Consider the following 16,360-nt stretch of genomic DNA (forward strand, 5'->3'; position numbering starts at 1 on the left):
ATGAATGAGATAACTTTCTGTATTTTAAAGGAGCTTTATACAAGAGTGTGGCAAATCCATCTGTATTCCAACTGTATTTTGAAGCAAGATTTTATTTTAAGTATAATTTCTTATTCGTATTAAAGCTTGCACAAAAATTCAACACTGATTTTTGTTCTTTGGTAAAGCTGTTGAAATCGCACTTGGTTTTAAGAAAACTGAACTGCTTTTGACTATGTGCTTTTTATCATTCATAACATTTAGGTGATAATTTAATGTCTTTATCCTTCAAATAAAATTATTTTTTTTCCTATCATTTGCTTGGCTTCTTGGCTTATCAAGCTTGATTACATTTGCCTTTTCTTACTTTAGCAATGTGGTCTGAAAGTGTGAAATAAAAAAAAAATTGATCTTCCTAAGTATATAAAGCAATATGCCAGTGTTCTGTATAAGTTTTATTTTGCATAATGGAAAGTTGTAATTTTGGCTTGACATCTTTTTTTTGCAATGATTAGGAAATGGTGAAATGAATCAAAAGCAACTAAATAAACACTGATTAAGAAATCTTAACTTCAAACAGAAAAAAAATTTTTTTTCCTAAGGCATCTGAATGGCTCTTCCAGCATGATAGTTAGTATAAATTGCATGTAGAACGAACTCTTCTTGAAAATTAATTTTACTTTATGTTTGTTTGCATTTCTGTTATACCATTGTAAATGTTATCAAAGAATTGAGTTGGAGAGGATTTGACACTGTTCTACCCGTACTCTGCTGCTACTAGAAGTTGAACCAAGCCAGCGTATCTTCACAACATTCCAACTTGACTAGAACTGTATAATTGACACCCTCGACTTCTGTTTTTCTTTCTGCTTGTAGTGGGTTAAAGTGTGTCCCCAGAAGAGACGTAGTCAAGTCCTAACCCCAGCACCTGTGAATGTGACCTCATTTTGAAGTAGGATCAGATTTAATCAGATTAAAATGAGGTTATACTAGAATTAGTCCAATGACTGGTGCCTTTATAAGAGAGAGCAGAGGAAGATTTGGGCATAGAGGCACAGAGACATAGGGAAGAAGGCTGTGAGCTACTTTCTTATAGCAGCCTGTTCACTTCTTTCTTTAAATGAAACTCAGGAAAACATTTCTAGTTGAAAGCCATGTAATCTATAGTCGATGTTCTTACTTAGAAATCTAGAGGGAGTTTATCTGAAAATTTACTGATTTAATTACTTTAAGACTCTTTTCCCCCTCTCCTTTGAGAGGTTTTTAGTATGGTATCTTTAGACAGATATATTTTAGACATATTAATTGTATTCCTGTAGTCCGTTCTCTAACCTATGAAAAAAACTAGGACCTTTGGAGTCATACAGATTAGGGTTCTAGTCCCAACGAATTCTTTTGGGCATGTTATGCAGCAATCCCAAGCCTCAGTGTGTACATGGCATGCTGACCTTCTTCTATGCCTTCACACAGGACCATTTTGTCACTCACTATTGTCATCTTTTCTTCCCTTTTCCTTTCCATTATTCTCCTGGAGTAAAAAGAAACAGTATTAAGCTTTGAACTGATACAGACAAAAGAGAGGAGCGAATTGGCACTTCCGCATTCATTTCTTGACTCGTGCTTTCTTTCTGACTGTGGCTGTACTAGTAGGTGCTCCGTGTTTTCCAAATGGCAGATCCCGACTTACTGGTATTAATGAAATCAATTAATATCATCCACCATTCAAAAAGAACTAGAATAGAATAGATACTACCGGTTTACATTGTCCAGAATAGGCTGACATTCTTTGTCATGAAACTTCAATTGTGTGTGTGTGTGTGTGTGTGTGTGTGTGTGTGTTGCCTTCATACTTATTTGGATATGGAGGACAGTTTAAAACAAGTTCAAAAGCCAAGTAGCTAAATGAAAACAAGCTTCAGTTTTTCTCATCTATACCCTTTCCTCAGCATGCTATTAACTCCTGGTGAGGACTGACTAGTGTCATTAAGTTAAATTGTACCAGGAGATATACCAGGATATATGGGAATACCTCTAATCAGTTTTCTTTTTGATTAGCTGGTGTCTTTCTGGTTGTGACTGAAAGCCCTGTAGCTCTGTGGATTTCTCTAATGATTATGGTGTCAAAGATGGCTCTGCTTATCTTTTCTTGTTCTTAGTTTGAGGCAGGTTTTACTTGAGAAAGTAAATAATCAAGAAAATATGATTGTTAACTATAGAGATTCTTTTTTTTTTTTTAAAGATTTTATTTTATTTATTTGACAGAGAGAGATCACAGGTAGGTAGAGAGGCTGGCAGAGAGAGAGAGAGGGAAGCAGGCTCCCTGCTGAGCAGAGAGCCCGATGCGGGACTTGATCCCAGGACCCTGAGATCATGACCTGAGCCGAAGGCAGCGGCTTAACCCACTGAGCCACCCAGGCACCCCAACTATAGAGATTCTTAATTCTCTGCTGTAATGATAACTTCTGAGGCTAATAAAGTTGCCATAAGGCCCACTCCTACTGCCTGCTGAATGACCTTTACCTAAGAGGTCGTATTAGTTCATAAGATAAATTCCAAGGTGTCGTGGCCAGCATGACAAATTGACCAGGAACGTGAGGGTAAGAGGATGGTGAAAAGAAATTAAGAGACAAAGAGATGGGGGCAGGAGGAGCACTGAGGAAGATGTCCAGCAGTGCTAAGTTTATTCAAAGCATTAAGGCCATATATATAGTGATAGGAGAAACAATACACCTGTGTCCAGTTAAACAACCACGAGTTCCCATAATAAGTTTCACATTTAACTATAAGCAGACCTCGTGACACCAAATGGCTGATGCTAGTACAATTGTTCTGTATTGATACAGCCAACCTGAAAGTAATTCATGAGCAGTACTTGCAGTACTAGGGCAGCAAGGACCAGCAACGAACTTTTGACCCCAACTGAATTGTTCTCAGTTGTTCAGCAAGTGTGTGGGAAGTCACGTAGGCGAGCACACAACACATAACACAGACCCTTTCGCAGTGCTACTCAACTTTTCCCATCCTAAACCTTTTGTTAGGTTATTCGGACTTTAAAGGAGGCACAAGTCAGGGCCTGGTTTGTTCCTTGTCTCAAGCCTTATTGCAGCCTCCCACACTAAGGTTTACTGTAGGCTTTAGTAAGCTAACAACCAATCAGTTTACTTTTATAAAGTCTAAATCCCTTTCATCACTGCCTATAAAAACTAACTTGTGAAGTTTTGGTAAGTTACTTAAACTTTCTAAACCTAAAATTTCTCACCTGTAATATAAAATATACTATTGTTAGATCTTCCTCATAGAGGTTAAAGGAATTTTTATGTATTCCAGGACTTAGTATTTATTAAATCCTGGTGATGGTGATATTGGTTATGTTGCTAGCCACAAGATTTGACATCAAGTATATTTATTGTCTTTCGTCTGCCTAGAGTTGACTGTTTTCACTTGAAAATAGTGGAAGAATTTGATTAACATTACTTCTCAACCTAATAAAGAGGTTAAGAGTTTAGCATACCTGGAGGGTTGCATTCTGTTTCTAGACCTTTATTTTGAGACTTCAATGACTTGGATCATTTCCAGAGAAGAATGACCGGAATTATGTTAAGGACATGGATTTCTTCAGTGTGGAACAAAGACATAGGGGCATGATGGCATAGTGAAATTGTAGGGTTGTCCCATGGTACATACATTATGTTAATTCTTTTCTCTTTTGTTTCCTAAAATAAAACTGGTGTAGATTAGAAAGAGGGAAATGCTCAGTTTAACATGAGAGGAACATCTGTTTACTCTCAGAGTGTTGAAAAATGTAATAGGCTGACGTATAAGCAACTGATCTAGTTGAGGAGGGTAACATCTCTTAACCATTTTGTTAGGGGATTTGGGGGTTTGGTGAAGTGATGGGGTGAGCACTGAAGTCTTCTTTCATTCCAAGTTTGGATGTCTTTGCCACTTTTTAAGTCTGGGCAGCTGTAGCCAGGATTAAAAGTGAAGGTCATAGAGTCAGATATTGTAGAGGGCAAAATGGCAGGCTTTTGTGAGAGCGTATATGGTAGACATGCAGATTGTGAGGCTCTCTTTCCTGCAGTTTCTTGATATTATATAATTATGTGTTATAAAATATATTAAGATAATATACAATTATGTTTTTAAAATATTACATTTTAAAGGGATAATGTGACATCCTGATGATATGCTTAGAATTTTAAGTCAAGGAGAATTCTAGGAGAGGTTTAATATAAAAGCTCCTTTCTGAAGTCAGATTATTTAAAGATCACAGGGTTGTCTATTCCCAATGTAGCAACAATCTTTATTGATAAGCCTGTTGCCACTGGGAAAGGCATCCACACATGTTTGATAGTGCTTACTTTGGAGCAGAGGAAAGATTCAGTGGGTTTGAAAATTTGCCTGATGATAATTTTATTTGATACCTTCTTCCTCATGACCAATAATTCATCAAGGTAGGTTAGCATAATTTTTCTGACATCACAAGGTAGTTATGGGTAATATATTCAAGCACCAGCTATAATGTGTTTGAAAATGTCTTATACCTTCAGACATACTTTACAGATATATAATCAGTAAAATTTTATAACCTCCTCATAAGTTTAAGATTTTCACTTCAGTTCCAAAGTCTAGGGCTTCTGATCTCAGACTTTCTAGTATTTTGTATCTTCTGGTTTCAGTGAAGTTCAAACATTATTTCAACAATGAGATGAGAGTTTGAATGTGACATACATATTCTTTTTTTTAATAAGATTTTATTTATTTATTTGACAGAGATCACGAGTAGGCAGAGAGGCAGCAGAAAGAGAAAGAGGGAAACAGGCTCCCCACTGAGCAGGGAGTCCGATGCGGGGCTCAATCTCAGGACCCTGGGATCATGACCTTAGCTGAAGACAGAGGCTTAATCCACTGAGCCACTGAGGTGCCCCATAACATACATATTCTTATCTGGTGTTTTAAATATTCACACTAACAAACAGTAGACTGACTACCATGGTCTTGGCCGGGGGAAGAGTTACTCTTATCAATAAAATAAAGACCACTGTGTCATTACACTTATTTGGTAATCATTTTGTCTAAAAGCTCCCTGGCTCTTCTCTATTATCTCTCCCAGAGTGAAATGAAACAGACACATCTGCCATGTGAGTTGGCGCCCTCTCCACAAATTAGCAGCTAGCAGCAGGATACTGTACAAGTTTTTCTGGGCATACTCAGACACTGGCATTTTGTTTTATTTTATTAAAATTTTTTTTTAAAGATGTTATTATTTATTTAATTACTTACTTAAGAGAGAGAGCACGAGTGAGCATGAGATGGGGGAAGGTCTTGGGAGAAGCAGACCTGCTGAGCAAGGAGCCTGATGGGGGACTTGATTCTGGGACCCCAGGATCATGACCTGAGCTGAAGGCCGTTGCTTCACCAACTGAGCCACCCAGGCACCTCAACAATGGCATTTTAAATATCTTGAGAAAGTAGAGATGTGCTTTTACCCCGTTTATATTCTGTTTGGAATTGCCCCTGTAGTTTCAGGCGACAGTCTCCAACATTTTCAAACAAGATATTGAAGAATTGAAAAATAACTAATTTAATAATCTGTTTATCACAGTTCTCTCAGAAGACTGCTGAGAAAATTTAATAGCAGGAGTCTCTACAAATGTTTATTCTAATGTTTATCTCTTATATTATGTTACATTCTGTTTGTTATGTCTTTTAATGTGTAGCTCCTCTGTTAATTTTTAAATACGTCTTCAAAGTCGCACTTTAAATCATTATGCTACAACGTACTTCTTTACTCTGAAAACCTATATACTTAGAATAGACAATCTTGATAAAACCTTTCTTCTTGAGAGAGTACAGTGGTGAGAAAGCAGAGAAAATCTAAAATGAATGTCCGATTTGAGTGAGTCAGTATTTCTACAAATATCTTTCCTATTTTAAGTTATTTTGAGTTCAAGGTCTCAATTAGAAACATATAATACAGGACAATTTTTTTCTATTATCTGAGGAAAGTGATACCTGTGAGATCTCATTAGAACTGTTTCTGGTCTTGCAGAAAACATAGTCCAGATAAGTGAAACACAGTATTTTTTCCCCCTGGTTTTCCTACGTCTATTTTTATACTCATACTTATTAGAGTCTGTCACATATTTGTGAATCTTCTGAAAGAGAAATACAGTTGGCAATGAAAATGGAACTAGAACAGTCTTAAAATCAAAGACGTAGACCTTAATTTTATATCACCTTTGGGTTTTTATGTATAAAACTTCTCAAAACACCTATGGTCTCTTTTATTGATCTGCCTTTTGGGGAGAGAATGAGGAGCTGTAGTGACATTTTGATCCTCTGTTGGTTTCGTGGCAGATGTATTTTAAAAAAATCTGAAATGAGAATAACTTGCAGGTAATGGACTCTGCTAATCCCACACATGAAGGGTGTGCACCTGAGTATATGCTTGCGAGGGTGTTGAGTGTGTGTTTCAGATTAGGGAAGGCCTGCCTGAGAGGGTATTGTATAGACTGTGTTTATATCCAGTTCCTTTTTCATTTCCCACTTCTCATGTGTTCAGCTGTGGAAGACTAGAGATAGCGCCGGAGACTAGAGCATGGCTAGAGAGAGAGACAGGATTGAAAGATGGAGAATTAGTATTTATAGCCTTATCAATTAGTCCTGGTGTTTTAAATATAACCTTGTCATTTTCCCTTGGATATTAGTGTCCACCAGATTATTTGTTAGCAACAAATTAAAGTTTGATTTTTTTTTAACTAATCTTTCCATTTTTCTTTCTGAAGTCCAGCTCCAGCTTTTTCCTTCCTCAGAACTTTCAGTTACTCAGTACCCTGATCCTGTTCAAAGTCTTCTGCATGTTGTCACTTTCACACTGCCCCTAGCCTGCTCTCTGCATTTCTCTGCTCTTTAATTGAGAGGTTGTGTAAAGACAGTCTTCCTTGTTAGAACCCTTTCTGGGCCCTCTTATAATAACATGTGTCCCCCAAATATATGTAAGTTATCCCCATGCCTACCCTATTTTTATTAATCTGTATTGCAATTACTAGATTCATTTGTGGTTATCTACCTGTAGATGATAAATGTTTATCATGTCAAGGAATTTGTCTGTCACAGTCATAGTGATTCTCTAGTAGTTAATATTGTGGCTAGCACTTAGTAGATCCTCACTAAATGAAGTATGCATGGATAAGATTCATATATGAATGAAAACATGGGCCACATCTTGCTTTTCTGTTTAGGAATTTTGCTGCTATTATTTTCCAAATACCAGTCCTCAGAAGGAATTCTACCATACCAATGATTCATTTCAAAATAACCAAAGTGGGGGCATATCATTTGGAATTGGAACAATTAATTAAAAAAATATATGTATATTAACATATATACACATACATATTCATATATAGATTCCTTTATATATATATATATAGAGAGAGAGAGAGAGAGAGAGGAAGCACGTTCTTCAGTATGCCTGACATGCTAAGATGGTAAATGTTCATTTTCCCACATTTCTTCTCCTTTTTAGATCTCAAGTGGATTTCTTAAGACCATAGCAAATCATTTGTTGAACACATGCTCAGGATTCAGTGAATGTTTCTCTTCTTACTTCCTATTTTTATCTTGCAACTCAAGTATATATTAATGCATATTTATTCAAATATAATAATATGGTCATAATGTATTTATTCATTGCTGCATTTTATGTGCCAGGAAAATATCTGAAGCATCATATTACCACTTCAGGACAGAGCCTGGACTGAGACACACATAATCCATTGGACAGAAACCCTAATTACTGTTACCTTCACACAGTTGTTTTGGTGTAGTTCCTCTTTTCAGTGCAATCTGTTATTTTTATTAATAAAGATTTCGTTAGTAAGATGGAATGAATGTTTTCTTTCCTTCTATACTTATACCTTTCCTGTATCATATCTATTATTTTTAATGGATAAAAATAGCCATCATTGTTTTATTTTTAAGCTCAGTGGTTTGAATTGGGTAGTTAAAATCACATAATTATATAAATTGATGCATTCTGTTGTAAATGTTTTTTAAAATCTGATAAAATAATTTAATATGAAAATAACATACATGAATGTTGTCTTATTGATTAACCAACTGGTAAACAGGGAAGGGGACCTTAGAAGGCTGAAGGTTCTTTTGGAGATATGTTTTCATGTTCTTTATTGAGTATGTGACTTGTGTCTGCAACTATTATAAAAAGAATGCTTAACAGAGGTATCTGACTTGGATCTGAATTCTCATAATAAATTTCACCTTTATAAAATATTCTTTTGAAGAACTCCTTTGGTGTGTTTGGCCATATTGCTTTAATATTGATAACTGTCATGGTTTAAGAACCATTTCTCCTTACTAGCTCTGAATCTGGTACCACAAATGACAGGGAGGTTTTTTTGTTGTTTGTTTTTTTAATACTTTCATTCTCTCAATGCTAGGATTAGGATAGTCAATTTATGTCCCAAGCTTGCTCTGTTTTTTGTCCAGTGGCTAGTAAACATTATAAATGGATATTGCAATTGGATTTTGAATCAATAACTTCAGACACTGAACCATATGTTTTAATGAGAAGCTGGATTTTCCTTACATTGGTCACATAGTACGATTAGTTTTTTTGATGATATATTAGAGTCAGAAAAGACAAATATAAGCACAGAAAGTACCATGAGGTCTTCGAATTCTATTACAGTTCATTCTCGTGAAATACTTGCCAAGGTCAACCATAACTCTCTGTGCTATGCTTTGTTACTTTGGGCCACTCGACAATAATTTTGAAATCGTATATGAAATTTGCTCTGAATGTATTACCTATTTGAATACCTCAGCTGACTCTTAGGAGAAAATTGTATTGATATATCTTTGATGTATCTAACCCCTTAGTTGGTATTAACTGTATGGCTTATTTCAAACATAGCTTTAGGAGCCCTCTGATGTGCATGTAAAGTGAACCAGATAGTAAATTCAAATCTCTGTGGACTTGTCTGTTTTCACTAGGAATAAAAAGGAATTGTATTCCATTTCATATGATCTTCTTACCTGAGCATGCTGAATGCTTACTAGTCAATCCAAGAGCAGGTCTGTGATGTTATTAATAAAATATTTAAGCCAGATTAGGGAAATAATCTATATTTCACTGGAATATTCTTTTTGAAACATTTATCTTTAAATTACTTTTCTTAGGGTTGAATATGTGTATTGTGACTTTCAGAATGAACTCTGATTTTTTGTGATTTTGTGAACAAATAGTGTTTTTATTTTTCCCTTGCTTCAGAGGAATAAGGTAAATCAAAGTAGTGGTCACCCTTAATAACAGATGGAGTCCTCATTTTACAAATGAACACACAAAAGCAGCCACTATTGTGTTGAAAGCCCAATTAGTTTCTTTCTTTTTCCTGAGCTCCATGGTGCTGATTATAGCATCTTGATTCTAGGCATGGTTCTTTCATTCCACTACAATATTGACATGATCCCAAGCAACGACCTAGTTAGCAATGCATTAGTCAGGGTAAAATGATAGAGTGTACGGTTATAGAACTAAGAGTGAGAATATTATCATCTGATAAGGTGGTAGAGAAGAAGATCATTGTAGTTTATGACCATTTGGATTGTTCAATATAGTAATCATATCTGGCAAGTATATGCTTAAAAAAACTTTTGCTTATTTGCTATAATTCGTTATGGAAAGTGGGGGGAGAGGGAGAGAGAGAGAGTGGGAGAGATTGAGATTGGATCAAAGAAAATGTAGCCACAATTTAATCACTATTCACTATTAACTATCTCCTAGACTGCCAACACTGGGATAATCCTGAAGATGCTGTTTAATAGTGACATATACAATGAGGATTTTGGTTTTTTTTCTGATACTTGGTGATGGCTGTGAGGATATTTCATTGCAGTTCTCCCTTTCTTTAGCAAGCATATCTTTTTAAACTTTTAGTTTTTTATTATTGGCTTTATTTGTTATTCACTTATCACTTCTGATTTTTCATATGAAAGGCTAATCTATGAAATTTTAAGGTTTTCCTTCATAGTAAGTAGACATGCCTCTTGACTTAACCAGTTTAAGGATAGTATTAGGCTGGTATTTGTGTGTGAGTGTATGTGTGTCTGTGTTAAAATCCATAATAAATTTGAATTAAGTTCTTATATCAATATAAGTAAAACCCTTTTAGATTTAAAAAAAAACAAACTGTGATTTTTTTTTTTTTTTGAGTATTATCATTCTGTAAAGGTATGTATTGACACTGGGAAGAATCCTCCAGAGAACATCGTTAACACATACTTGTGAAAGCAGCAATACATAACCAGCATGTAATCCAGTAGAATATAAGCCCTTTAATGGTGAAAAATTTGTCCTGTTCACTTCTGTTTTTTCAGTGAGTAATAGCCATGCAGTAAATATTTATTGGAAGTAACCAAAGAAAGTATAGTTAAGTAAATAGACTAAGGAATGATAATTCTAAACTTATGCTTTCTGATATGTAATTTTGCTTAAAAACTTTTTATCTAATTAGAATTAAATTTTAAGAATGGAAACAAGTATCAAAAGATAGATATATGTACCATAAATGGATTTCATTTCTTTCCTAGGCAAAATAGCACATGACTGGCAGCATATTGCTGGTTGGCTTTACTGACCATGACACATTTTGCTTTTTTATACATTATTTGTATTCAACTAGACATGCTTATTTTCAGAAAATTTGAATTTTATTATATAGTATAAATTAGAAAATATATAATACTTTTAAAATCATTTTTGTGAAAAATGTTTTCTCCATACAAGGTGAGAAGATCAGTTGACATTCACAGTGGTAAAACTTTAGAGTTTTATTTTTTTAATAGGTAAAGTTTGCCATTGCATCTGTATGGTATCACCAAATTGTAGGTTATATGGTTTGAGTACTTGGACTAGTGCTTAATTTTATGTGAGGCTTAGAATATAACATAGGGAGTATGAAATACATTCTTATTATTGAAGCAAATGTCTTTTTGCTCTTATTGGCAATTTAGATGAAATTTTAAGCAAGTAAATAGAATCATGATTTGCTTTGAGCATCTGTATTTATTTGGCTGTAACAAAAATACTTCATTTCAGTGTCCACTGTTAGATGATTTTTCTGAGAAAAATATAGCTTGAAATGCATTTTAAGCTCTACACTGTTTGTTATAGTCCTTCAGGCAGGTAGGTTCAAAAGAAGCATACAAGATACCTGAGCAAGTTTTTGCTGACCTATGCAATACCTGCCTCCTAATAGGTCATATTTCAGCTCCTATATTTGTGACAAATAGCCTGGCTCTAAAAAGCTCTGTCCAGGGTGCTGAAACATCTCATGATGTATGAGCATGTCTTATTGATAAATTCTAATGTCAGCCTCTGGGTGATAGTGATTCATCAGGGTGTATAATTTTTGTTTGGAAAACACACTGAATTAGCAAGTTTGATATTTTGGATGTGTTAAAATTAACACAGTTTGTCCTTTTGTTTTAAAGAGTTCATAACAATTACCTTCCAGATTGTCAAAAACAGCAGGATTTAATTAGAAGCTGTCAAAGCTACCATAAAAGCAAATGTCTACATTAACAAATAAATTGGTATGACTACAGTGCTGGAAATGTTTACAGGCCAGTGACATGTTGATAACATGCAGCAAGTTATTGTAAGAAAAGTTAAACACTTGATTATGAGCAGGCACAACAGCAATTAATGTAGAAGCCTTTTAGCTTTGTAGAGATAAGTGATTTGCCTATAAAAAGTATGGCTTATTATCTTAGATGATTTTTTATTATTTCAGGATTTTTTTTGTTCACAAATATATTTATTTTGCAGGACTGTAGGTTTTTGTTTGGAAATATGACTTAAAACCCTAAAAGATTTTCATTATTTTCTCCAAGTGAAATATTTCTATTTCTTATTTTAGATTCTTTGTCACTTCAGTGATCCTCATTTTTTAAGCTGTGTTTTTTAGGTGTTTTAAATATAGGCATAGAGAACTACACTTAATATTTTTCTTTTCTTTTTAAAAAAGTTTATTTTTTTGAGGGGGAGTGAGACAGAGGGAGAGGGGAGGGAAGGGAAGAACATGTGTGTGGTGAGGAGGGGAGAGGAAGAGAGAAACTTAAGCAGACTCTGCACTGAGTTCAGAGCTGATGTGGGGCTTGATATCACAACCTTGAGTTCATGACATGAGCCAAAATGAAGAATCAGATGTCCAGTTGATTGTGCCACCCAGATGTCCCTCTTTTCCTCTAAATTAGTCTTAGAAGCTTTTTCTTGTATTATCGAAACTTTGTTCTCAAATTTTTATTAAACTCTGGAATTATGTGATTTATGTCATTTTTATATGGGGGTGAACCAAATAAAAGGCCAAATTTTATAAAATTGAACCTGATAAACTTATTCAACTAATAATCCAATATGTTTAAAGTAAAATTTTAAAATTCTAATCTTGGAAAATCCTAGTCTTCTAAAATCTAAAATTCGTTGTCATCCTGGGGAAAAGAATCATTCAGTCTGATCAGAACAGACTTCAAGTCAGCACAAGTAGGTTAAGCTGCTATGTAAGTATAAAAACCTCTCTCTTTTGGGTTCATGTGAAACATGTTTGGTTGTTAGATTTACAACACCGAAAATTATTAGATTATTTGCTTATTACTGCAGTGAAGCACATCAGGTATTCAGAATCAGAGATTTGAAAAGTAGACCTAAGTCATAAATCCTACCAAAAGTTTGCAATTTTTTTCTGCAAAGCAAGCAGCTTACCTTTGAACTACTACTAATTATTAAAATGAAACTTCCAGTTCCTCAGATATTGGATTAACATTATGTGAACTTACCAATTAAATCTGCTCTAAAACCTGCTTGTTAAGAAAATATTTAACTGAATGCATGATATCCTTGAGGATTTGTTTTGGTCAATAAAGGGTTAAATAGAGTGTTGTTATTGCCTTTCAGTACAGATAAAGTGCTCTAAATTCATTTTTGTGCATTATAAAAATATAATTACAGAACCCAAAAAGTGCCTTAGCATTCAAAATTTCATTATGGAAAAACACTTTTAAAAAATATCATTTAAATGATACCTGATCAGATGACATTTCCCAGAAATTATTCTTTATTTAGAAACAAAAACAAGACAAAAGCAATTGATTTTAATCCAAAATGTATTTTTTTCTTATAAAAGAGGCCCACATACTCACTGTGTCTACTCTACAGAATTTGTCCATTTTATTACACCACGTGTCAATTCAAGTTACCTAGTCACTGCAAAAACTCGTGGCTAATATGTGTAATACAACACAGGAGGAGGTATTGCTCAGTTCAACTACTCTTATATACTTAAAAAAAATACAGAAATGTTTTGTCCACTTTAACTGTAGTCCAGACATAAAAGTTACATGAAAGTTCTAGAAAATGGAATTATTTTATTTGGTTGCCAGTACCCTTTGAAGCCAGTTAATTAAAATGCTGAACTTGTACATATTTTCCTTGGTCTGGAGCAGCATTGGTGAAGCTTAAACTTCTTTCTAGAAAGCCGTATTTCTCTGCCTTTTTTTTTTTTTTTTTTAATTTTTCAAGCACAGCTGCAGTCTTAGCTTTTCTTTGAAGTAGGTTTAGTTAGTTGTTTTTAGGACATATTTGTTGGCACACCTATAACAGTTGCTTTCACTTCCAGTGCTGTACTTTTTTCTTTGCCTGTTTCCCAGAGGTTGATAAGAGGAGGGTAAAGCTCACTGAATGTGAAGGTTGGTTTCTGTACGTATTTCCTCATATAGCCATGTCCGCCATCACAATTCATTTCTTGTGAGATGCAACTGAAAAGACATATCACACCAATAATCCCCAGAAAGCCTCCAAGGCAGGCCATAAAGGTTGTGGTGTTACTCTTTTCATATTCTTTTCGATCAGGGTCCACACCTTTTGTGGTGACATTTACACATTGTTTTCTGGTTTTTTGATAGATGGTGGGGATATCAATACAAATTCTGTACTCAGTTGATGGGTTCAGATGAGTAAGATTATATACCTTGATATCAGATGGTATTCGGGCACTCTGGGCAGCATGGGAATGTTCAGTCTTGACAAAGGCGGTCCACTTAACACTGGATTTGAGAATTTTAGAACTTGCTTTCCAGGACACCAGAACTGAATTGGCCTGAACATCTTTTATTTTAATATTTAAGGATTCATTGTTATCCTGGGGAAAAGAACCATCTACTTTGATCATAACAGACTTCAAGTCAGCACCAACCAGGTTAGTTGCTATACAAGTATATAGACCCCCTTCTGTTGGAGTTATGTCATTTATATCTAGTGTGCCTTCAGAATGGACATAGAACTTGTCTTTCAGAGTATTAGGTAAGAGTTTTTGACCAGAAGGTGTTATCCAGTAGATTTCAGGCTGTGGCTCTGCAGTAGCTCTGCAATGCAAGGAAACATAGCTCCCAGATTCTAAATCCAGATTAGAAGGAAAGCTCTCAGGAGCTATAAGAGGGAGACAGATTTCCATCATTTCCCTGAAATGCACCTGCCGAACATTTTGGCCTTGGAATTCAGGTGGGTCCACACAGAATAGTGAGTCTGGCTCCATGAATCGAATGTTAGTTTTGTTCATATTAATCCAACGGATGACACAGTCACACCTGATGGGATTGCTGTGTATGCTGATCTCCTTGAGGTTTGGCAGAGACTCAACTGTACCATGGTAGAGGGCACTAAGGGCGTTGCTGTTGAGCATCAGTGATTCCAGCTTGGGTAGCCTGAAAAATGCATTTGGGTGAATGTAAGACAACCGTGGGTTGTTTGTAGCTTCTATTTTTCTTAAATCTGGCAGGTTATCCACAGCAAGATTGTCGATGGAAATCAGCTCAGGCATATTATTTATTCCCAACTCTTTTAAGTGTAGCATATTGCTGAAATCACCCCTCCGTATTCTATTAATGGGATTTTTATTTAGATCCAAGAATTTGAGGTTTATAGCTTTCTGGAGAGCAACATGGGGCACTTTAATAAGCCTGTTGTCATAAAAAGAGATGCTTTCTAAGTTTTCAAGTCCAGCCAAGGCATTATCTGGTATTTCCGTCAGGTTTATACCAGCTATAACCAGGCTGCGAAGATTGATAAGCGGCTTAAAGTTCATGTCTTTGATTCTGATGATTGGATTTTCCCCAATCATCAGGATCTCCAGATTGGGAAGAGCATCAAACCACTTACTGTTGATCATCTGCAATCTATTTGAATTGAGATGAAGTCGAAGAAGATTATGGAGGCCAATAAAGGCTCCGGGTGAAATTGTAGAAAGCAAGTTGTGATTAATATAGAGTTCTTGTAAGTTGCTCAGTCCAGAAAGACATTTTTCAGGCAGCTCAGTTAGTTTGTTTTCCTCTAAATACACAGAAAGAAGCTGAGGCATCTTTTTTACATTAATATTGGTGACTGAAGATAAATTGTTTTGAGATAAGTCCAGGCCGGTGAGGTTTACTGGAAAGTCTATGGAGTATTCAATTTTTGCAATATTGTTAGTCTGTAGGAGCAGAATCTGTGTGTCAGCAGGCAATCTGGCTGGGAAATTTAAAAGACCTAAATCATTACAGTCCACTGTAGATGCTTCCATATAAATGGATCTGGGTGTAAACCAAGGCCTGATTTCACATGTACATAATTGTGGGCAATCCACTTTTTTATCTACAGCTTGTACTAGTGTAGTGATAGCTAGGCCAAGTAGCACATGAATTCGGAGTGGCATGTCCTTCATCTTAGCTTTCTTCTTCAGAAATGTAATGGGCCCTCAAGGATTCCACAGTCACTGCTAGAAAGTTAAGTAAGACTTGATTGATAAGGAAAATAGTTGCATTTGTCAAATGATGAATGCCATAAAACTGCAGAGTTTTTCTTCATGGAAATACGTGCTGGTGCCACAGTTGTCTTGTCCAGAAATGCCATGCATGTTGGAGAAAAGATCACTATCTCCCTTATGAGAGAATACTGATACAGTTTTTGAAGATGGAGTATGTATAGATGGTCACAGGAAATTGAGCAATTCATTTATTTAGGAGTGTAATATTCAAATCCCATGCTTGTTCAGTCCTTGCAGGAATAGCAGTGTGATGCTGACTATAATAAAATGGAACATAAAAGAAAAAAGAGAAGAAGAGTTAGTCCAAAGAGGGAAAAATACCATAATTAAATCTCCATTAATTAACTATGATTATCTTATATATGATATTGTTTAGGGTTTATGATTAATTCACTATGTTTTGGTGATGCTGTCCTTGTGACTGTCTCTGGCCTACACATTGGACAGGCTGAGAAATTGAATCGTTAGAAGGCTGATGTTAGGGACGCCTGGGTGGCTCA

The 16,360-nt window shown here is 35.4% G+C and overlaps 2 protein-coding genes across 5 annotated transcripts in view; one reads left to right on the forward strand and one right to left on the reverse strand.

Moving 5' to 3' along the window:
* The window catches only part of IMMP2L (inner mitochondrial membrane peptidase subunit 2), an 866,166-nt gene that overhangs the window by 390,230 nt on the left and 459,576 nt on the right, over positions 1–16,360 (forward strand). The window lies entirely within an intron of this gene.
* LRRN3 (leucine rich repeat neuronal 3) overlaps positions 13,552–16,360 on the reverse strand; it is a 36,165-nt gene continuing 33,356 nt past the window's right edge. The window contains exon 2 of the mRNA XM_032304750.1: positions 13,552–16,117. Within this exon, the coding sequence (XP_032160641.1) occupies positions 13,632–15,758 (2,127 nt within the window). The 5' untranslated portion in view covers positions 15,759–16,117 and the 3' untranslated portion in view covers positions 13,552–13,631. The remainder of the gene's footprint in view (positions 16,118–16,360) is intronic.

Source organism: Mustela erminea, chromosome 11 (assembly GCF_009829155.1).
Source record: "Mustela erminea isolate mMusErm1 chromosome 11, mMusErm1.Pri, whole genome shotgun sequence".
Taxonomy (NCBI): Eukaryota; Metazoa; Chordata; class Mammalia; order Carnivora; family Mustelidae; genus Mustela; species Mustela erminea.